Genomic DNA, 23637 nt, shown 5'->3' on the forward strand with positions numbered 1-23637 from the left:
AAATATTGCTTCATAAAAACCTGCTGCGCTGCAGCCAGGACTCCCATTAATGCAGACTGTTGCTGTCTCTGGGAGGTGGAATGGGACTTTTTTTTTTCATCTGTCCTCCTATTGCAAAGGCAATTAGTGTTGTGGCCCCAAAACCCTATCAGTCAAATAGATTGAAAGACACATTGGAGAGAGATGTTTACTTGTATTGTTCCTTTAAACAAATCACATCCTCTACCCGTGGATTTGTATAATGGACTTAGCAGGAAGGTACGCAATTTTAGTTCAGGCTCTGGCTGGTCATTTGCAATGCAGTTTGCAATTAAAACGCACTGCAGTGGCCATCTGGACAAAAGAGCAACAAGAATAAGCAAATGACAGTTTACCCTTGAGCTCCACTGGTGAAAAAAGGTCTCTTTTTAATACTGCTTTATATGTCTGGACAACTGCACAAGAATGGGACAGGTCCTATTTATTTTAATGACTCAATTTCACTGGTAAGCTACCTCAAAGTCAACATAAACCGTTCCAACTATATGGCAGCAAGCGATTCATCAAGTATTGTCAAGGACCAGCAGTAAGTTTAAGAAACCTCCCTGTGTTATTCAACGGCTGCCTCACACCCAGAAGCTCAGACATGCTCTGCATTTACCAGAACATGTCCTCATGGATGCCAATAGAGAGACAAGCTAGAGATTAGACTCTACTTGGTTAGTACACAGAGGTGCGATTGTGCTTTCGACGGTTACGATAAGCTTCCCGAAGTCCGGTAGGTGGCAGTGCAGTGTTCTCAGGTAGGGAGGGCAGGTTGTGGAGGAGTGGGGGGGGGCGTGTGTTCCTCTTGCACAAGCGCTCGTATGTTGCTTAAACCTGACGTGGGTCGCAGCCGAGCGCTTAGAGCGACAGCGGCGTGTGTGCGCGCGAGAGTGTGTGCGTGTGTGTGACGGGGACAGAGTTGCGGCAGGGCAGATCAGAAAGTGCCTGTAGCTATTCTTTGGCCGGCTCGCGCAGTCCTCTTTGGACCGCCAGAGTCGCACGAGACTGGCGACACGCTCCGAAGCCAGTCGGCTGGCCGCGTGTGACCCGAGAATCCCTCACTGATGACCAGACTCGGGCTGCTCTGGCACGAAAGGTGGAACTAAACTACATGAATTGATTTGAGAGCGATGAACTGGCAGCATGGCCAAGTGGTTCAAGGAGCACCTAGGATTCAAAACTACCAAAACACCACCACCGGCTCCTCCGAAACCGGACTACAGACACTGTCACACCGGTGTGCCCGGTGCGCCTGGCTTCCAACAAACAAGCTCCGGGACCACCTTTCCGAGTCCCGCTCAGCCGGACATCCTCGCTGCCTACAAACTACAAAAGGACCTGGATTTCGAGGATCCGTACACTCCAGGTGGAAATATCTCATTCCCCCCGAGCTTGAACACTGTGGGGTCACCGGATATCAAGTATGTGTCACCAAAGCACCGACTTATCAAGGTGGAAACAATCGAAAAGAGCAGCCCAGCTCCCGGCGGGGGTGTCACGGTCACCCAGGCTGTCCCCGTAGGGAGCGTTAAATCTCCTACTTCACCTCCCTCGGACCTCGACAACAAGGAGAAGGTGGGTAAAGTTTGGTCCTTTCAGCCTGCCCCCGAGTCGTATACAGAGCAACAACTTTCTGCCTCCCACTAATATTTGTATGTGAACAAATCGTTTCCCTCAAAACCAAATTAGAGCTATTTCGTTTAAAACTTTACTCAAGGGAAAACGTGTGTGGTGAACATGGCACTTTACTGCTGTGAGGAATTAATCGTCACAACCGGCAGAACTTGTTATCACAATCGCACAACGGCTTTCCACCAGAATTGCGACATCAGCCCCTGTAAAAAGCTACACCACAGAGACTGTATGCCGTATGATAAATAGCTCAGTTTGTCAGCTGATATGCCCGGTTTTCATTTTAATGCAAAAAATGATCTTTCGCTCACCTTTTGAGCCTTCACGTGCAGACGCACTGCTGTCAGCCCATCTGTAGCTTCTTCTCGAGCAACTGTGATCTCGACAGTGGCTTTAATTGAACTTTAATCTAATCTTGTTTATCTAGACAGACCAATTTAGCGAATGTTCATTGCAGTAAAGCCTGCTGTCTTAGAGGGAAATTACTTGTGATGAGTTTATGGATATATTATGCTCTAATTTGATCCTCTCCTGGCTCTGCCAGCACATACTTCGCACCTTTTGCTTTTTTAACTTTCTCAGAGTGAATGTGGAGACTGACAGCCAGACAACACGCTGTGCCTTGGAGCATGCTGTCATGCCAGGCTTCTCAGGAATCCATGCACTGGGCTTATTTGGAGAAAGCTGAGATGTTTGGTATTAGTGGGCGTAAGGACATGTGGTTTTATAAGATTGATCCAGTTTAAGAATATTTTCAGTCTCTGCATACCTTGTTAACTGAAACCTGTGCTCATAACTCAGAGCACGCCTCAGTCACCTCTCTTATAAAATTTTTGCGTGCCTCTTGGCTTCACCTGCATGTTACTTCCTCCAGCACCTTTCACACTTGTCTTGTGACATTTGGAGTGTTCAACACTTTCATTTATACTCCAGTGTGTCTGCAGCCTGCCACAAGAGTGTTGCGCGAAGGAAGTCCAGGTTTAATGACGCGCAAGAAGATTGTTACCATCCCCTGAATTTCCCATATACCCTCAACACAAAAAACAGGAACCAAGTGAAACTCATAAAATGATATTCTGTTTCAGTGTTTGTTTTCCCACACTGTCAGCTCGTTTTCTTTTTTTCCCTATTTTTTTTATCAGACCTCATTAACTTGGTATGCCGGTTTGAGAATCAGGCAGCTATGTGTTATCAGAAGAAAAAGCAGGAAATGAAAATACACAGTTTTAACCAGGCACTGCAGCTGTTCTAGCTGATTAAAGAAATTACAGTTGTCTCTTGTTAATTGAAGCTTATTTAGATCTCACTAATTTAGAATTACACTTGCATCTGTGCTTCACCTCTCTCCCCATATGTGCACACATGGCTTTAATGTACAGACAATTGATGGCATAGTATGGGCTAAATACCTCACGCCGAGAAGCATGTTTGGTGTTATAGATGAGCTAAATCAATACTGACAGCTGGGGAGCTTAAGCAGTATGTCAAGAGAAGGTTTTTAAGGCTTTCTTGTCAGGTGATGAAGTTTCAATAAAAACGTGCAGTAACGGAGAGAGGAGTGAGATGAAGTAGCAAAAATAGCTGCCAAAAAATATTACACTGTTTCACAAATCTTTCCCCCACAAAAAAACACGGGTATGTCCCATATATTTACTTCTCTAAATGATGGATGAGAAATTTGGAGAAAAGCCCTTGAAATGCCGTAAGCTACGCTCCTTAACTTCCTGAAAGAGCATTGTGAGGCTTTTGTGAGGATTACATTTTGTGTGGAAGCTGAGGATTTCTTTTCCGACTGTTGCCGGTCACGGTAATTGTTTGTAAATCCTTGTTAAAGGGATTCTCCTGGTGTGGATTTTAAAAATGCTGTTAATGAAGTTGTGTGTTCCATCAATCTCTGCAGTAAGCCTAATGTTAAGAGGTTAAAGGTAGGTGGTCGTCTTTGTGAGTTCTTCGTGTTTAACAGTTTCATAGCTATTTTTCTTTAGGCATTGTGTTACCACAAATGTAGGGGTATCTGCATAATGATAAAAAGAAGTGTGTTTCCACCTTGTAGCACATATCTAAGCGTAGATTCCCAGTCATAGTGATAGTTATTTGTCTTGCTGCAGACTAAATGCTGACTGCTAGGAGACTCTGTAAAAAGCGCACAAGTGCCTTAACAGCACTGCTCAGTTACATTGATGTTTTAATTACTTGACTCATGAATTCTAATTATATCACTGCTTGCCTAATGCCTGAAATGCCAATAGCAGAGTGGAGTGAATTTTCTGAAGTGAGAACACTGTATCTATTCTTACAATTTCAAAGTGTTCCATTTCATCTCATAAAATTTCAAATAATCTTTTTGCGCTTACTTTGATTTGCACTTTTAACATGGAGTTTTATGCAGACTATGGCGTTTAACTCATAGATTAATATTTTCAAAGTATTGTGATGCATTTTGTTTTTAATGATGCCAAGCCCTTCATGGTACAGTGAGCTGAGAGAGATGATCAATTATCATCCTGCCTTGGATATAATTAAAGGCCTCATCTCCCAGCTCATCGCTCTACTCAGCACTAACTTAACTTCTCTCAAGGACACCCAAAAGTGGTGATGAGCTCCATTTGAAAATGTGTAAACAAAAGCAATAACGGAGAGCTGACAGGGTGCTCCATCTGGGCGGAGTGGTGCCTGTCATCATCGGTATCTGTCAGTGCACCTGGGAAACGGCTGTTCCATCTAACTTTGGCTCTTTTTACTGCCCGTAGTACCTTTGATTCAGTGATCCCACAAGCCAGCTTGTATTTCTGTCTATAGAAATGAGTAGTTGGATCAGGCTTGCAGACAGTTGTTGTGCAGCCTGCAGAGGCATCTGGATAGACAGATATCCTCTATGCTTATTTTCCTTCTGTGCACCTTTTTACAAGACCTCACTCTGAATTTCAATAGATTTTGCTGGAGGAGAAAAAACTGTGGTATACCCTCCCAAGATCGGTAGTGTTTTTCGCATTCTTGGAGGATATAAGAACGTACTATGTGCTGCTAGTGTCTTCCATTACCAACAGATAGTACAGCCGCCCCCCCCCCCCCCCCCCCCCCCCCCCCAAAAAAAAAAAAAAATCACTTGTCACTGCTTTTACTCAAGTTCCCATTAATATGTTCCCTTGTATCTGAACTGGATTGGTGAACAGTTGTCGATAAACGCAATGAGAGACTGATACACAGAGATTCCTACATTTGCTAGGGTTAAAATCCAATCTTATCAGCCATATGCATTAAAAGTGATCAGCTTGGGAAAAGTTAATGTGCTATTTCTTATTTTTTTTAACTTTACCATAGCATTCACGTATAGCTGTTGTCTTGGGGTAAAGTTTAGGGATTGTATTACTATAAAAAGGTCGGGAATGCAAAAACATCAAACTTGGTACGAGTTCATATACTTCTACCGACACATTTCCTTGTCTTTTGCATTGGTCAGACTGTCTGGACTGCATGCACATTACACTGCCGGTAGTGCATGTTTAATCTCCGCTCAGCTTCATTTCCCCACACCCTGAATATTTCCGCTTGGCCTTTCACCCTGGCACTCCAGACATCAGTGGAGTTGTATAAATGCATCCCACTGGCCTTTCACGGTCTCATCTCTGCCAGTGATAGGAAAAATGTCAAGCACAAACATCAATATCACCTGGGTCTGCGAGAGTGCTTTTCTTCAGGGAGCCAGAAAATGGATGAAAACATGAGAGCCCATCATGTTTTGTTATAGCTCACCTTTTACTTGCAGTTCTCTGGCTTTTTGTATCAGACGGAGGCTGGCGAGGTTGATAGCAGGCCTGACTGGTTGTTGGAGCAGTGCGGTTTGGCAGCTGTTTCTCTAGTCTTTCACGAACCTATTTGTGTTCGCTCAGTTGGAAGAATATATCTTAAAGTCATGTCTTTCGTATGTTGAATTGTTGAATAAATATAGTATAATGGAATTATTGTATAGCAGTACTAAAAAGGGATGTGTGGTGTTTTTTGTTGTTTTTTTTCCACTGCTGTGACAATTTTATGCCCAAGTTGAAATAATCAACAGATTGGTGTGAAAGCTGTGTCGTGCTGTCTTGTGTTTTGCAGCTGCTGTTTCTCATAATCATGCTCGGTAGTTGCGGGCACATTGTGACTCACTATTTTGATAAATTGTGTTAAACTGTGTCACATAATTAAGTTTGCGTGTTGTTATGGCTTTTCTGAATCATAGCAATGAGGACTAGACAGTGATGTTACTGGTGAGATATGCCAAGCTTGATTGTAAGAGTGTTTTCTTCATTTCCACTTTGACCCATGTATCCACTAAAGGGCTCAGGAATGCCTTGAATTTCCTGAGTTATGCTAAGCATCTACAGCATTTTTTTTTTAATCATACTGTCCAATAATAAGTTTTATTTGCCCTCTGCCACAGATGTAGTCTTTCATTCCAAACATTTTTTATACTCACCGTTTCTATGCTCTATTGTTGTTGATAACAGAGCTTTACAATGCATTCCTGACCTGAACAAGAATCTTAGAAGGGCTCTTTGAACGGAAGGAAGGATCACTGAGTTTAACAACTCAAATGTTTAAGCTCCACCTCGTCTAAAACAGTATGAGGTCATCTTGTTGTGGAAGATGTGAGCCATCATGTAACAGTTACTCTTTTAAAGTATGGAAAGGTTTTGCCTTTTGTCAAGATATCATTTTGGTGGAAACACAAATCCATTTAATTTACATCATGACATTGTAAGCTAACATCATTGAGTGTAATAACTAGCCATGGCTAAAGTGGATTTTTTGTTTTTTGTTTTTTTTCCCCAGCCATCCCACCACGTGCGCATAAAAGTTGTAGGCCTCGGGAATAATGGCCCTTAGCCATTGTTTGCTCATTTTCTTTTCTCTCCAACAGGGAACCTTCCTCCCACTTTAAAGAGTCCCGATGGAGTCTGTTGTGTTTGTTGCTCGATTTGCTTTTTCCAGCTTTGCGCCGAAACATCAGTCGTATAGTTCCACCAGGTCACAATTAGCCTGCAGACTAGTGCTGCAGCTCTGGCGGCTAGGGAGTTGTAGACACATGGCTCTGTTTTGTTTAATGACAGTGTGTGTAGCTGAGTGTACAAGCAGGCAGCCCTGGTCTGCAGGCAGATCGTCACACACAGATTAAAAGAGAAACAAATGAGTTTGCATGCCATCTGAGACACAAAGAGAGAATTTGCATAAAGCAGTGGCTTTTTGCCGTATTTTTGCAAGCTCACTCTAACTCTGATTTAAAAGCCATGCAAACTTCATCTGTAACCAAATAGTTATTTTTTTTGCCTTGCTGTAGAGGTCCTAGAGATAGACTGATTTGCTTCTTTTCTTTTCTTTTCTTTTCTTTTCTAATTTGGTGCATGCAAGTGGCTGCTGTTGTTTTTGTGTCACACTGCAGGAGGCAGCCAGACTTCCGTCTTGCAAACAGAGCTGCCCTGTGATCGAAGTGCCCACCAGGAAGCCGAACACTTCCATTTCTTCTGAGCGGGATTCCAGACTTTTCATTTCATGCATTCTTTGAATGAGAGAAGATTTGAGTAAAAGAAATAGAACTGCTGTAATGCTACTGCATCATTTATGCAGACAAGATAGTGTTTTACTCCTTTTGTTTCTTAAAATTAGTCTGTTTGTTTGTTTTTTTTAATCAGTTGTTTTGGTGATAAGATTAAAGGAATAGAATTAAACCACTGTCTGAAGTTGTATGGTAGCAAATGCAGAGTGGCTTGGTTGCTCCAGGATTAAGGAAGTGCTCCCTTCCTGACAGGAAGTGTTTACAACTTGGTGACATTCCCTTTTTAACTTGACAAGTTTGTGCTTGCCCCTCTTTTCTGGCTGTCTATTCTGCTTTTCCCTCTTTTAATAAAATGCTCCTGGTGGCTGTTTTTACTTGAGAATTCTGAAAGTTTCAAGTGGCAAAAGGCACATAACTTTGTTGAAACAGAGTAGTGACTGTTCCTCAACCATCTGAACGTAGCCTTTCTTGCCGTTCGCTATGCTCCTTAGAGAGGTGGGAAGCCGCGTAGCAATAGCAGCGGTATGGAACTCCACCCTGCGCTAGCTCTATTGTCACAGTGGGCAGTGTATAGCAACCTTAGTACATCCTCACCAAGCAGAGGCAATCTGAGGCCACAGAGCTCCCAGTCTCAGTCAGCTCATCCTCACATAGCGTGAAAACATTTCTAGCTTTGTTTAACGCCGCCAGTGCGTTTTGTTTTCCTCCCTGCTCAGTGAATCACACTTTCATAATCAAAGCTTCTTTCCCTGTGGATCCCATCGTGTTATTACATGAAGCCCTATTCTCCTGTTTGTCACTTTGTCTTATAGAAGCTATCACTAAAATATGGCGTTTTTTTTTTTACATGTACATTATGATAAAACCATCAAATGGGAGCATATTGCATTTTCACTGCAAATGCCAGCATAAACATTCAGTGGGCAGACAACTTTTTCTTTCCATCTTAAATTATTCTTATATCTTAAAACCGAGGCATTATATCGTAATGCCTGTAGTGTTGAGGACAAATTGTTTGTTCACACTAGCACAGGATTATCATATTTAATGAAAATTCCTACATTCCATCACAGTACCTGAATTATTCTTGACTCTTGTGTGGCACCACTTAGTGTATGTAGCAGAAACACTGCCAATAAATCTATCACACAAGGATGGGGACAGAGAAAGGAAATTGGATTTTGTCAAGCGTGTCGTCAAGTACTTAATCTTGAATATCTGTCACATATTAAAAGCAGCGTCCCCTCTACAGGGTGCAACCCGCTGGCTTCTCTCCCCCCCCCCCCCCCCCCCTTCCCCTCGCTGGAGTTTTTAAGTGGCTGTGTGGAGTGCGTTTCAATGAAGGGGATCCTTGGGGACAGGTTGGGGTGTTTTCTGCTAACAAACTATGCATATGCATTTATCAGGAGATCGGGAAAGAGTAGGTAATTGCAGAAAAGTGGGGGTGCAGATTTAGCTCTTTATATATGTGAAATAATCCACACTGGATACTATTCGTGGAGTAGATCCGCAGGAAATGTTGTTTGAGCAATTAATATAAGAGACCATGTCATAAAACATGCTTATATCTACTTACTTTTTGACCTGTAAAATTGATTGTTTAGTGGCTTAAATGTCACATTGTAGCTTGTTTGGATGATTTCTGAATCTTAATTTAAACCCTTACTTCTTGCCTTTTTCCAATGCCACCAAATTATTTTCTTACACTGTCTTTCTTCTGACTTTTTGAGCTTCCCCCAACAAGTCGATACAAAAAGCCATACATTTTTTTCAATAGCTAACGATGACTGGCTTAATAATTATTATAATCACTGAGAACAAGCTTTTGTTTCAAGTTAATTTTGTGAGCACTCTACATAAAATTAGGAAAAGGCACAAGACAGCTTTAATTGGAGCGATTGTTTAAATTGCCCTATTATTGTGGTCGAGGTTGCAGTGTTCTGTGTTAAGTACAACCAAAATGCAGTTTAGAGTGTAGAGGTTCTATAGCCTACTCTCATTTGCTTTTAAAGATGCTTTTGGGGAAGGTAATAATGTCTAAAAAGAACTCTGCACTACAAAGGCAGTACTTCAAAAATTACACTATGTGATTCTGTCAATCTCCCTTATTGAATTAGGATCTGTGAGAATCCTAATCCACTTGTAAATGGGATAAGGAAGGCAAATGATTTGATACTCATGATTGGCAGTTGTCTTAGTAAAGAAGTCTACTCACAGGTGGTGATGTTAAAGTGTGAAATGTGTGCTTTTCTGGGTCACTAGCAGCTGATTAGACTTGCTGAACATAGTTAAACCTTTAGTATAAAGGCACATGCTATACAGATATAAAACATACCATATTTAAAACCTACAAACACTGCACAAGTGTGTCTGCTCAAGTTGCACAAATGCACACATTGAGATGGGTTTCAGCAAGGCCTTGATCACTCCCAAAAGTGTTCGTTATCAGTCCACATTACTCATGAGTATCAACTATCCAAGTTGATTCTCATGAGCTCACAAAGAACTTCCAGAACGTCTACTCTGAGCTGAAAAAAGATCACGAAAAGGTAAAAATAACATAGTCTTCTGTCATTTTTACTTGCTGTCATTGTGGTTGACAGTTGTATTTCTTCCTCTGTCTTTATTTCACTGCACAGTTAATGGTGCTCTCACAGTGCCGGTGTGGGGACGATCCAGGTGTACTTGATATCTTTTACATCCCCTTCCTTTCTGACTCAACTGTTTTCTACATTGCCGGATTGTCTCTCCACTGAATTGTGACGCATGGTATCAGTTTTGCTGTTGCTGCATCTGGAAGCATTCCCATGCAAACCATGATTAACAACAGCCTAAATCACTTGTGCCAAAAGAACCAGCTTCACCCTAGCTGGCGTGCGAAAGCCGCTCCACATGGGCAAGAGTGCAGAGATCAGAACAACATTTTAATGTGGTCTAAATCTTAACAGGGGTGGGGTGTAATAAATAAGTCAGCACCCACAATGCAGATGTCTGAGGACGACACGTGCACAACTGATGGCTGTGCATGGGCTGCAGTATTTTTGAGTATGCTAATAGTAGCTGCTGGTACACTAAATGGTGCTATGAAAAGAAAATGAAAGGGGCTTCTGTTTATTTTACAGCGCGACTCCTGATCAGGCTATAAATGCTCTGAAGAAGTGTGGGGGGTGCTTTTATCTTGTTTCCTTCGAAGTCTCCATTTTTCTTTTCTTGCCTTGCTGATGCATGTTTACTGACACTGAATTGCTGCTCTCGACTGATTCTCCAATTAGATTAAAAGCAAATCAAATGAACACACCTTGAAATAAACAGGGTTTTTGTTTATTTCCACTGAAGTGCTCTTCATTGCTGCATGGACTGCAGTAGCTTGTGACTGATTGCAAGGCAGCGCCTTTAGAGCAAATATATTAATTTGATTAGGTACCCCTGCAGACTCCTAAGCAGGCCTTTAAAGGATGCACATCGCTCTTCAAAGCTTCCAAAGAGGCAAAATGCTCTAACAGCAACCATGTTTCTTAGGAAACATTTCAATAAAGTTTCATTAATGTCAGGCCTGTATGATAGGAACTGCACTCCTGCACCGTCTCTCCTTTAGAGGCAAAGCCAGTTTTCCATCTACCTAATCTATTTGGGAGATGCAGAACCCAGCAAAGCTCAGGACTGCACAAGGGGCTTTCAATGAAATGTAACCAGATTTGTGCTTGCTTCTTAGAAACATAAAAGTATCTTATTGATGGTAACTGTGTTATGTCAACAGAGAGCCTGTGATCGCTTTTGCTTAAATAAATTGCCTTGAGGGAGTGTTTCTCACTGGTATGTTCTTTGGGGGGGGGGGGAAATGTAGCCACGTTATCTTAGGATGACTGCCCACACAGCATTCATCCTGTGTTTATAGACAACGATAAGGTGGGAGAGCTATCAGCAGAGGCATTTCAATGAGGTACAGCTTGCTGAGTATGGATTTACATGAACATTTTTTTCCACCCCACAGGAGAAAGCATTCTTTATACAAGTCAGTCTCCAATAGTGTCTCCTCAGCTTTTGTCTTTTCTCCCCTCCCCTCCTATATTCTTTAACTTGACTGTTCTTTAAATAGTGGCATGTTTTCCTTTTTTTGTTACACCGAAGAACAAAAGAGCAACAAGAACAAAGAAGCCTTTTGAAATGCCTTAATGCAATTGACCCACTAAGCACAGACTTGTATTAGGTTATCGGTGGCTGAAATCCCTTGTGGCGCGAGACATAAATCACACACGTCAGTCCTCTTTCGTTTTTCTTTTCTTTCTCCCTTCTCCCTCTTTCTGCAGCCTGCTGACTTTTGTGGTAGTTATAGGGCTTGAACCCTGACTAGCCTCTGATGCATTCTATTCCTCATGTGTATATGACATTAATATCATCACTCTGCTTGCGTTTATTTAACAGGAGTGGTGTTAATCCCAATTTTCCTCTTTTTTTTTTTATGGTTAAAGTCTTTTTTTTTTTTCTGTTTCCTGAAAAAACCATCCATTTGCTGATGGATTAGGATTGTAAAATGCCAACAATGGACATGTAGCTTGCTCAGTATTCAGCGATCTATTGTGTTGCCCTTAAACCATTTGTGCTCAAATTTCATCTAATGCAGTTTGTGGATTTCAATTTTTTTCGTTTGGATTCTTTTGTTCTTGATTATCTGATGAGCCGACTAAACACATTATGCTTTAAGACTGCTGGAGGATCGCAGCCTGCGCTTTCTCACTTCTAATGGAAGACCAGGGTAAAATCAAAGTGTAATCCTAGAAGCTCTAGCATCACGGACATTGAGCCAAAGTGGCAGGTGCCTATTATAGCCTCCCTCCATTGCTAATGTTCTCCCTCTGTTCCCACTGATTTGAAGTCGGCTTCATCGCCTGAGAGCCGCAGTGCAGCTCAAGAAGTCTGTTGCTATCTCCTTGGCCACGTCTTATACCTGCCAGAGCTCTGGCAGGTATAAGACGTGGCCAGCCGAAATCTGAACTGTGGAATGAAAGTAATTGAGTGAGTTCTCTCTCTATGCTGCAGACCAGTAAAGGACCTAGATACCACAGGGACATGGCCTAAGCCCGTCAGGTGGCTTTGTGAGATTTATATAGACTTACATCACAGCTTAGCAAAGACCTGATATATGGAGGCACTGCAGTCTTGTGCTGAGGGGGGAATTTTACTTTCATGACAAGTGTGGCTTGGCTGCAGTCTTGACACACCCTGGCATGCCGTAAGGCAGATGGTGTGTCCCCAGGCGACGCCACTGCTCTCTAGCACCCCTCTCCTCAAAGCCCCTTGTTCGTCCTACTGACAAGTAGTCATTAGTGCAGTGGGACAAGAAGAACACATTGGAACAATTTGGATATATTAACCACCTCCTCTGTCCTATCTTGAATTGGACTGCAGGGCTTGTATGATGGCACCAAATAGACTTTATCTGACTGTGAGTAGTTTAGAGATCTCCAAGTGCAAAACAATGACCTGCGTGGGATGAAATTCATAATGTTCTTACCAGCTTATGGATGACAATAAAATACCATACGTGTACACATTACTGGTCTAAAGACCAAAATAATAATAATGATCATATAGTCTACAATTTTCCGTGAGGTATTTATCAAACAGCTCAGTGTCACTCTTTTTAATGAGATTTTGCCTCATAACTCAAAATGAAACTTAACTGATGACCTCGATATATCAGTACTACATAGTTTCATTTGATATTGGTGGGGAGACTGAAAACTAGTTGGTCTGATACTTAAGTTTGGTTTTGAATTAAAAAAAGATGAGTTCACATTCGGTTCTAACTGAAATACAAACACAAGCAACATGCCGAAAAACCATTTACTTCCCAGCTTTGAGCCTCATATATACATGCACTTTACCATGCAAATCATTATGACAAGCACTTATGAGCAGGAATGAGAGATCATGATTAATAGTACTGTTAATCACAAGTGTGGATGCATCCCTTTAATCCGTCCAACAGATTTCTTGATTGTAGCTCCAAAACAGAATGTTTTAAATTATTTAAAGGGTTTTTGAAATACTGAAAGCTCCTGCAGATAAGCAGAGAAGAAGAATTCAAGGCCCACTTATCACTGATTGCACATAGCTGTTTTATGTTTGTAGTTTAGGAAGGTAAAATGATGCTTACGTTTGAGTGAAGTGTTTTGCTTTCTCTGCCCACCCGTGCTATGCTACTATCTTTGTTAAACAGCTAACATTTTGAAGCCTTGAACATTAAGCACTGGTAGACTGCAAGACTGATTAATTTAAATTCAAGCTTCTGGCAAAACAAAGGATGGCGTTTGAATCTCAAATGATGGCTTTGGTTTCTATCCACGATCGCATCCATCCCCTCTCTTTCAGAAGTTTTGTGCCCAGCCTTTATTTGTCCTACATTATGTCAACAGGAAAGGCAAAGTATGATGTCATGCATTTGGTGTGGTTCCACGCATTACTCGAGTGATTGCCATTATTTCCTGAAATTTGCTCAAACATCCTTTGGCCCATGATGAAGGTGCATTAAGTGGTAAGGTGATTGAGTTCAAGCAGGGAGCTCTGCTAACACACTGCTAGGAGTAAACATACAGTATAGTATAGTTTTTGCTATGTGAACATGGGAGCTCTAGCTTGTACTCGTACATCGCTGTGCAGTTGTATTGTGTTAAAGTGAATTCATCTGGAGGAAAGCAGTTATGTAAATGAATGATACACCTTTTAAAGTCACTTTAAGAGTCACTCTGCTGCAATAAGTAAACCACAGTAAGATATCTACTGGACTTGTTTGCCATTAAGGAGAATCCAGTTTTTATTAATGAGGGTTACTTATTCTTAGATTTTGGCTGTGTTTGTAGTTTCTGTGTCTGAAGTGGATTTGCCACATAATATGATTACCGATGGCTGTTTTCAAGCAAGAAGGTGCAAGATGGTAATGATACTGGATCTGATGCATAATTTTAGGGTCTCTTGGGCTGCAAAGATGTCACTTATCAGACTGCCTGAATTTTAATCTCGCTTTTCTGTAAATATGTATATCTTTTGCAGCGCAAAAACAAACCAGGACGATGTTTGTATTGGATTTTTCCCGCTGTTTGAATTCACAGCAGCAAAACATTCAAGGAACCCATAATTATGTTGTGGCAGAAGAAAAGTCCTAGTTATTTTCCCCAAACAGATGGAGAGTGAATACTGAAGAAAGCAGATTTAACTCAGAGTAGCTGCTATGAACACATCCGCGGTGCTTTACTTTCTATGCTATTATAGCCTAATCCACATATAGTGAGGATGATCTGAGCAGGACTATACCTGCCAGCGTTTCCCTGTCACTAAGCAGCTTACAAATTATCCCTAGACAGTGAACTTGCATTTAATACTTGGAAACTTTTCAAGATGTCTTTTTCTTTTTTTTTTTTAATGTGTGACTGCATTAAATGATACTTAACCTTGATCGATGATGTTAAAATTCCTGCGTTTCTGGCACGAATTTTGAGGGTGTATCTGTGCATTTTCTTCCCTGAGGGTTGGCAGGTGTGTGTGTGTGTGTGTGTCTGTGTGTGTTTGTGGCACTCTCATGGGTGGCCTGGATATGGAGTTGGCTTTCGGGGAGTATGCTTTCTCTGCAGCAAAAATGGACAGAGGTTTCTCTCAAAAGAACGCTGGCTCGGTGGAGGCACAGCATGGCGAGCATGAGCCTCAGTCCACCTCCACTCTACCCCTCCCGCTCCCATCCACCAGATGAGTGATGAGCTTGTTTATAATGAGACCAAATCCCTTCCTGTTACACATGACTCATTGGGTGTAGTGCCAGTCGTACATATTCACACAGTCATTTAGGTGTTTTCTTGTTTGTGCACTGACCTTTAAAAAAAAAAAAAAAAAAAAAAGGCCCTTTTACTAACATGTTTTCAGATTACGTAACACGCACTGCCCTGCCCTTCTCTTCTCTTGTAACCACTGATTGGTAGGAGCAGACAGAGGCTCCAGAGAAAAAGTGCGTTTTCTAGCCACTGGTCCAAATGACCTCAGTCACACACCCTTATTAGAGCCAGTGCTCAAGAGGACAGATGGTTCAAATGGGAGTTTATATCCTTTCAAATTCAAGGTCCATAGTTTTGAAGTGGTGTGCTCATAAATGAAGCAAACATTTCAAGGAAAGCAATATCCCCCCAAGGCACTGTACAAGTGGGCTAGCTTTGCTCCCTAAAGGTTTGAGCTGTATTTCTGGGTCTCAGGACATCCACCTAATTGCCATCCACTGCACAAAATGCTCAGCAAAAAAGCAAGACTGCAATTAGCCGTGGCTCACTGCCAGCTCGGGATAAATCTGCCAAATTGTTTCTCTTAAGAAAGTTGAGCAGTTGTGGTCTTCTTTCCTCTACTTTTGAAATGTAGGCCTGTCACAAGGCTATCATATAATTAGGCAAACCAGCAGTAGCAGAGTGTGCTGTAAGGCTAAAAGCTGAGGCATTGTGGCGGTGTGCTGGGGCATGCAGAGGTGGGGCATTATTTATGTATTTCACCCTTTATTCTCTGGCTTGCCTCAGTGGATATTGCTTGGTACTGTCCGGGGCCAAAGTGGTGTCTGTCACAAAGCACCATACTCATGTTGAGTGTTCAGCAGTGTTCCCCGGTTGCTCTTTCAAACTTTTTCTCTCCTTCAACCTGACCTTATTTCTTTTCTTTTTTTAAAAATCTCCTACAGCTCATTATTCTTGAAGACTACGCGGACCCTTTTGATGCCGAGCAGGCTGGCGGCACTCAGACCACCACAGAAAAAGTGACAACTGAGAACGATGGTTACATGGAGCCATACGAAGCCCAGAAGATGATGGCAGGTAGGTCAACATGTTAAATCTTCTCTCTAGTCACCCTTTTGTGTGTCCGCATGTGTCACATGACTGTTTCTAACCCTCTCCACACCTGCAGTAATCACAAGTTAAGGACTTATTGTAGTGGAGTGGTCATTAATATGCAGTGTGATGAGGTTATATGAATTAATGAAGAGGCTCAGATACCCTGATGCCATTTTACAAGACAGGTGCAGCAGAGCATAAATGACTAGTGTGTCACAAAAGATGTCAAACCATTTTCAAAAGCTGTGATTTTGCCCATAAGAAAAAAATCATGCAAGGATTTAAATGATGCAATGCTTCTAGGAGAAGGAGATTTTATATGTATATATTTTTCATTGAACTGTGCAGACACGGAGACAACCGCTTGCTGTGATTTCCAGGAAGGCTTTTTTTAAAATTCTCGACAACAATAGCTGTGTGCTAACACAAGAATTTAGTCTAACCACATTCCCCATATGGCTTCGTCACTGCACGTTCATCCTGTGGCTGAGCAAAGCGGTGACAAAGAGCAAGGAATATGCACAAGGAAAAAGAGAACTGAGGAAATATCTTTAAGCAAACAAAACAAGTGGCAGCTGTTTTCCTCTCTTTTACTGACTTTAGTATCCAAGATGAGGATGATGGAAAATATGAATAGCAGATTTGGAACTGTGACTGTGAATTGACTAAAAGGTATTGTATATGATAGTCCCGATCCACAGACATATGATCCGTATACTGTTTCCTCTAACCAGCCCTTACATTGCTCCATTTGCTACCACGGAGGCAGGACGTGAATGTCTCTGTCCCTCTACAACAATTTTCTTTTAATGGGCCTCCAGACAATCTCTTGTTTTTATCTGTCTTACTGGTTTGACCTCTGGCCGAGTCTTTGCCTCTGCAGAGTACAAAAACTCAGGATAAATCGCCTCTCTCGGAATGAGAAAGCCGTAAAAGGAAAAAAGAAATTTCAACAAGACTTGTGGTATCGCTAGAATCTTGAGCTTATTCCAAGTTCTTGGCTGCTTTATAAATTTTACTTGACACAGCTCTGCATTTGGCTATATTGACAAACAGTTCTATTCTGGCAGTAGCTGTCTGTTTGATTCAATTAAGTTTTCACTTTATTTTTCTGGTCGTTGCTATCTTTGTAACCTGAGGTGGTGTTATTTTCAGGCTTCCTGCTTTCATTTTTTATATGTATTGATTGCCATTTTTTGGTGGGGTGTTGTATAAAGAGAGCTTTGAAGAGATCTATATATACTTACTGTCTATATTTTAATATTCAAAGTCCTTGGATTGCTATTTCCTCAATGGATGCCATCAGGGACATGAAAGAAGTTATTACATTTAACATACTGGCCACATACAGCACTGTGCAAAAGTCTTGAACATCCCCTTCGATCGTTTATATTTTGATGCCCAGAAGCGAGATGTTCTTGTGATGCAGTAAAAGCATACCTGGATAGATAAAAAACCCTTGGATTGGCCTCCCCAGAGTCAGGACCTCAACAGTATAGGATCATCTTGACACAGAATGGAACAAAAGCCAAGCAACATCCAAAGAGAAAATACATTTTGACTGTCTTTTAAGAGATGTATTCATGAAGTCCACTTAAAGAAACCACAAGAAAGCTTCAGGTTCAGGCTGTGTTGAACAGCAGAGGCGATCGTAGCAAATATCAGAAATGTACAAACTCTGTTTTTGCCTTATACCCTGTATTTCCATGTATGTTTGCGGATGTTGCAGTAAATCGCTGCACCTATTCCCCTGGCAAAATATATAAAGAAATTATGGGTGGCTCAAGACCTTTGCACAGAACCAAGTATAGAAGAAACACTGGGGATGAATAATCTTTTTAGTAAATGCTTTCCTCCATATTCACACAGCTACCAAATTCCAGATTCAAACTTGGAAGCTGCACACTACAGCTCCACTGGTACAGTTGGGGGTCAAATGCCTCACCCAAGGGCGTCTCAGAGATATGAGGGTCAGGCTCTTTCACTTTCTCCCACTGTGCAAGGCCGGATGCACGCACCAATGCATCAACATACTGGCTATGCTATAGAGTAATTGCTGCATCTTTCGTTCTGACAGCATCTTAGTCAGGCAGAGCTGCACACTCAGAATTTCATCAGCTAACAGGAGAAGGAGGAACTATTGCACAGACTGCTGCACTCTAGCAAAAGAGGTCCTTTTGACCCTAATTCTGTCTAATTATGTCACTACTGGTTCCACAGATGGGTGCAGATGGACACCAAACCCTAAACATGCCAGCACAACACAAACTTTTCTATTTATGACTGTCAAAGCAAGTTTTAATTATTTAATTACTGCTGGCCAAATTTATACCGTCTATAAAATGGTCTGTCTACCTTCTCATAAAATGGACTGTAACCGTCTCAACTTGCAAACTCAAAGTTGTGTGTAAAATAGTCTCTTATGAAAACATCTTTCCAATTAATTTTAATTCCGTTGTTTTCATTCTAATTCTGTTTGTTTTAAACTTCCATTGTTTTCATTCAAATTCTATTCATTTCATTGAAATTCCGTTGTTTTCATTCAGATGCTGTTGTTTTCATTCAGATGCTGTTGTTTTCATTCAAATTCCGTCGTTTTCATTCAAATTCCGTTGTTTTCATGTCGTTTTCATTCAAATTCTGTCGTTTTCATTCAAATTCCGTTGTTTTCATGTCGTTTTCATTCAAATTCCGTTGTTTTCATGTCGTTTTCATTCAAATTCTGTCGTTTTCATTCAAATTCCGTTGTTTTCATGTCGTTTTCATTCAAATTCCGTTGTTTTCATTCAAATTCCGTTGTTTTCATGTCGTTTTCATTCAAATTCCGTTGTTTTCATTCAAATTCCGTTGTTTTCATGTCGTTTTCATTCAAATTCTGTCGTTTTCATTCAAATTCCGTTGTTTTCATGTCGTTTTCATTCAAATTCTGTCGTTTTCATTCAAATTCCGTTGTTTTCATTCAAATTCCGTTGTTTTCATGTCGTTTTCATTCAAATTCCGTTGTTTTCATTCAAATTCCGTTGTTTTCATGTCGTTTTCATTCAAATTCCGTTGTTTTCATGTCGTTTTCATTCAAATTCCGTCGTTTTCATTCAAATTCCGTCGTTTTCATTCAAATTCCGTCGTTTTCATTCAAATTCCGTCGTTTTCATTCAAATTCCGTCGTTTTCATTCAAATTCCGTCGTTTTCATGTCGTTTTCATTCAAATTCCGTCGTTTTCATGTCGTTTTCATTCAAATTCTGTCGTTTTCATTCAAATTCTGTCGTTTTCATTCAAATTCCGTTGTTTTCATTCAAATTCCGTTGTTTTCATGTCGTTTTCATTCAAATTCCGTCGTTTTCATTCAAATTCCGTCGTTTTCATTCAAATTCCGTCGTTTTCATGTCGTTTTCATTCAAATTCTGTCGGTTTCATTCAAATTCTGTCGTTTTCATGTCGTTTTCATTCAAATTCTGTCGTTTTCATTCAAATTCCGTTGTTTTCATGTCGTTTTCATTCAAATTCCGTTCATTTCATTTAAATTCCGTCGTTTTCGTTTTCATTCAAATTCCGTCGTTTTCGTTTTCATTCAAATTCCGTCGTTGTCATTCTAATTCTACTCTTATTCCAATTCTATTGTTTGTTTTAGAATTCTGTTGCTTTCATGCAAACTCTGTTCTATACATTCTAATTCCGTCGTTTTCATTTAAATTCTTTTGTTTTTGATCAAATTCTGTTCTTTTCATTCAAATTCCGTTGTTTTCATTTTAAGAAGTAGACTGAAAATAATAATAATAATAATAATAATAATAATAATAATAATAATGGATACTTTATTGATCCCCATGGGGAAATTACTTGTTTTTCTCTGCATTTGACCCATTCACTCTGTGAAGCAGTGGGCAGCCCACTAAGCAGGCGCCCGGGGAGCAGTGTGTAGGGACGGTACCTTGCTCAGGGGTACCTCAGGGTAGCCGTTAAGTGGATTCGAACCGCCGACCTTCCGATCATGGGGCGACCACTTTACCTACTGAGCTATCCCTGCCCCTAAAATGACTCATCCGCTGACTTTTTAACTGTTTCTTTATAGAAACTGTTTCATCTTAACTGTTTCATCATCTTCTTCTAGCTTTTTATGTGTCTACACGTCTGCGCTCACCTCATTCAGCAGACACACACGTTGGTTCAGTCGAAGTGTGAGCGTTTAATACATTTTCTGATCAGTGACAGTAATTATACTGTAGTGTCTTCAGATAACCTCATTTGAACTGCATAGTTCCTTGTTTTGTGACACAAAAGCCATGTCATAAACACCGGGAACCACAGACTCAGGTATACAATTCCAAGAGTTTGATGACATCTTTAGAGTTTAATCGTTACTTGTGGTTTTGCACAGCTTTGAGTAGAAATTTGGTTGTGATCAGCCAAAAGGCAGCTGTATGAACAACAGCATGACTAAGCGGAAGTTACTTCAAAGACTGGGACATGCCAGCAATTTGAAATATAAGGAAAAGAAGAAGAACATTTGAGCATTGCTGTTATTTTCAGATTGCTCCCTAGAGGTGTATTCTGGTCACCTACATGTGTATGTCTGTGATCACTGTGAGCTCAAATTTGAACACAATTTCTGTGTTAAACTGACCCAGATTTCACTGGTGACAAGTGCTTGGTTTCCAGTTAGGATTTAAAAATGAAAGGGAAGAATTCAGTGGAAAAGTCTGTAGCATCCAAACTCAGAAGAAGCACACTGATCTTCAGTGTCAACAAGACTTTGCGCACCATGAGTTCATTTCGAGGGTCAAGTTTAGAATCAGTTCAACTTTAACATCCTAAGGCAACTGAGGATGAACATAACTTGAACTGTGGTGCGTGTCTTGTTGCTGTGCGCCTACACACAGTGCACTGAAAAGCCTTCACTGTGTCAAAATGGCAACTCTCAAACTTGAGTTGGAGGAAATCCAGCGTACATTACAGATGCACATGTGCAGGTGGTCACAAGTGACAGTGGTAATGGAAGCAGTGCCTGCCTCGAAGATGAGTCCAGTCTATTTTACATCTGCACCCTGATGATCATACCTTGTAATAATGAAAGAAAGTCTCCCCTTATACTATATACTATATAAGGATGCTTATCTTTTACAACTTTGTATCAAAGGCATATTCCACTGACGTGCACATGCATTGATTGTTTTCTTGATCCCTTGCCATTGCTATAAATGAAATTTGAAAGCTTGCACACCTGAAAAAGATTGCTGTATAGATTCTATTATTAAAAAAAGAATTATGTTTTTAACTGGTTTCAAGTGAACTGTTTTGAGACCGGAAGGTGTTATTTTGAAGATACAATTATAATTCCTTAACAACATTCACACCTTAAACACACAAAGACACACATTCAACCTCATAGTGGGAGGTGTGTCATGTAAGGCCTGAGGTGAAGTGCCACAGCCGTTTACATAACAAAGTGTGCATTCCTGCTATTTGTGTGTGTTGGCACGCGCACTGTCGGGTACTGTTGTACGCGTGTGTATGTGTTTGAGACCGAGACCTGTGTGCCTGTGTATGTGCTGTGTGCTCCGTGTCTCTTTTCCCAAGAGCCATCCTTAGTGAGGTTGAGCTGGCTGATTTATGGGCCTACTGGAGGGGCATGTCACAACTTCCTTAACCTGAAAAGCCAGCCCCACCCCCCATAAGCTTCTCCGCACTGGCTGCTGGCAGGGAATCATTGCACCTCCTGTAGTTATGTGAAGATGTGCACAGACACACTGTCTTTATGTTTCCTGCGTGTGTTTCTAGAATGCCTTGAATGTTTGTCATGTCTACACGCGTCAGCCTTTGCATGTGCTATTTCTGTTTGAGAGTAGGAGTCTGTGGTACATGTGTGTATAACCCCAATAGAAGACTATCCCCCCTTATTACTTGTGATATTAATGCTTATTGTGGCATGCAACTAATTTGAATGTTTATGACAAAAAGACGTTTTCCTTTCTAGTATTTCACACCTTCCCCTACAAGTATACACACACATCTCCTCAGCTATTACAGGAAATAGCCTATGACCTAATCATAGGAGGAGTTATTTGGGAAAAGAAAAGCCTGAATAAACCCTTGCAATTTTTTTATTTTATTTTTTTTTTTAATATTATCTCCTCCACTTGACTCCGTCATACATTATTGTAGCTGTTGAGACTTGTTCCACTGACAAGTACAAGGGGCTGGACTAGTACTGCAGGGCAGCCTGCGTCAAGCTATTTCTCAATGAACACACACACACACACACACACACTCATCCTCATGCTTCCCAGTCAGCTAGCCAGGCAGACAACCATGTGAGAGATTTCCCACAGTACAGAAGAGGCCTGTTGTGCAAACATCTTGCACGATTGAGCTCTCCTGAGCAAACAAACTCCAGCGCGGCCCACTTGCCAGTCCTCAAACCGTAGCTACACCACACCAAAAATGTGTTTGTATTTGGAGGTATCGTACAAAAATAACCCAGTGTGAAATATTTTATGCTAGTGGTGAATTTATTACACACAGTGTCAAAGTTGTAACCTCAATTTGTCCTCATCCCATCTTTTAGGTCATGCTCTGTCATTTCACGGCATGGGAGTTGTGCAAGAGGGCCAAAATGCCCAAAGCAAAAAAAGAAAAAAACCTTGATGTTTTTCCATGATGGTTGACTCAGAGTAGATGGGTATTCATTCCTTCTCTTACTCTCTCTCTTTTGTGACTGAAACACATGCCGGGAAAAAGCTCCTAGATTTGGCACCTCATGCACCGCACTCAAAATGCTGTGGAGACCATCCATTGCCAAGGATGATTCATTAGCCGTGGAGTTAGTTATTTCAGTTACTCATGATAGTGTGGTGTTAAGCCTCTGTTGCCTCTACAATATAGGTGCCAGGAATATTACCAGTTTAGAACTAGTTTAAGTGGATGAGAGAACATGTTTAGATGTGTCATTGTTGGAGATGGAGAAAGTGAAAGCAAAGAGTTAAAATAAAAGCAAAAGGCAGGAGAAACTAAATCAAAAGAGAGCAACTGTCCATGACAGAAAGTAAAGGGAGTGACAAGAGAAGGAGACCTAGAGGCAAAGACGGTGGGAACAAATTCGTGTTACAGCACCTGTGGGTTACTTTGTGGAGTCTTTTTTTTTTTTTTAAGGGCAAAGAATGGAAGCATAGTGTGCCAAAAGGTTTCCACCTCCCCCACACTCGGTCATGGCAGTCTAAACTCACCCCAGGCAATGGCAGGTACATGTGGCTGCACATTTCTTGGCCTGTAACACGGCTTTTATTGCCTCAAGCTGTAACTCGAGGGATATCCGGAGCCTGTACTGACAGTGGCACTTTTGTAAAGTGATATGTTTTTTAACATTTCTGGAAGTCCGTGCAATCATTATATGAATTTAGATTCCCAGGAGTGTTTTGTTAGTTTAGCATAAAATGATTCAGCAATTATCCTCTCCGGTTTGGTTTTCTGTTCCTTCACATCAGTCTCGGAGTATTTGAAGAATTACTTAAGAATTACCTCAGCAAAACATTTATGCATTACCCCAGCTGATTATAGGCAGCTATAAATAAGTGCTGACTGCAAGGCCAGT

The 23637-nt window shown here is 41.1% G+C and overlaps 1 protein-coding gene across 4 annotated transcripts in view; it reads left to right on the forward strand.

The window, feature by feature from the left end:
* The first annotated feature begins 838 nt into the window (after positions 1-838).
* The window catches only part of shf (Src homology 2 domain containing F), a 91426-nt gene continuing 68627 nt past the window's right edge, over positions 839-23637 (forward strand). For all 4 annotated transcript variants that reach the window (XM_085382206.1, XM_085382357.1, XM_085382284.1 and 1 more), the window contains exons 1-2: positions 839-1599; positions 15900-16032. In XM_085382206.1, coding sequence (XP_085238332.1) covers positions 1168-1599; positions 15900-16032 — 565 coding nt within the window. In that variant the 5' untranslated portion in view covers positions 839-1167. The remainder of the gene's footprint in view (positions 1600-15899; positions 16033-23637) is intronic.

Source organism: Rhamphochromis longiceps, linkage group LG1 (assembly GCF_057381845.1).
Source record: "Rhamphochromis longiceps isolate RC_006_pf linkage group LG1, R_longiceps_female_GT1.1, whole genome shotgun sequence".
Taxonomy (NCBI): domain Eukaryota; kingdom Metazoa; phylum Chordata; class Actinopteri; order Cichliformes; family Cichlidae; genus Rhamphochromis; species Rhamphochromis longiceps.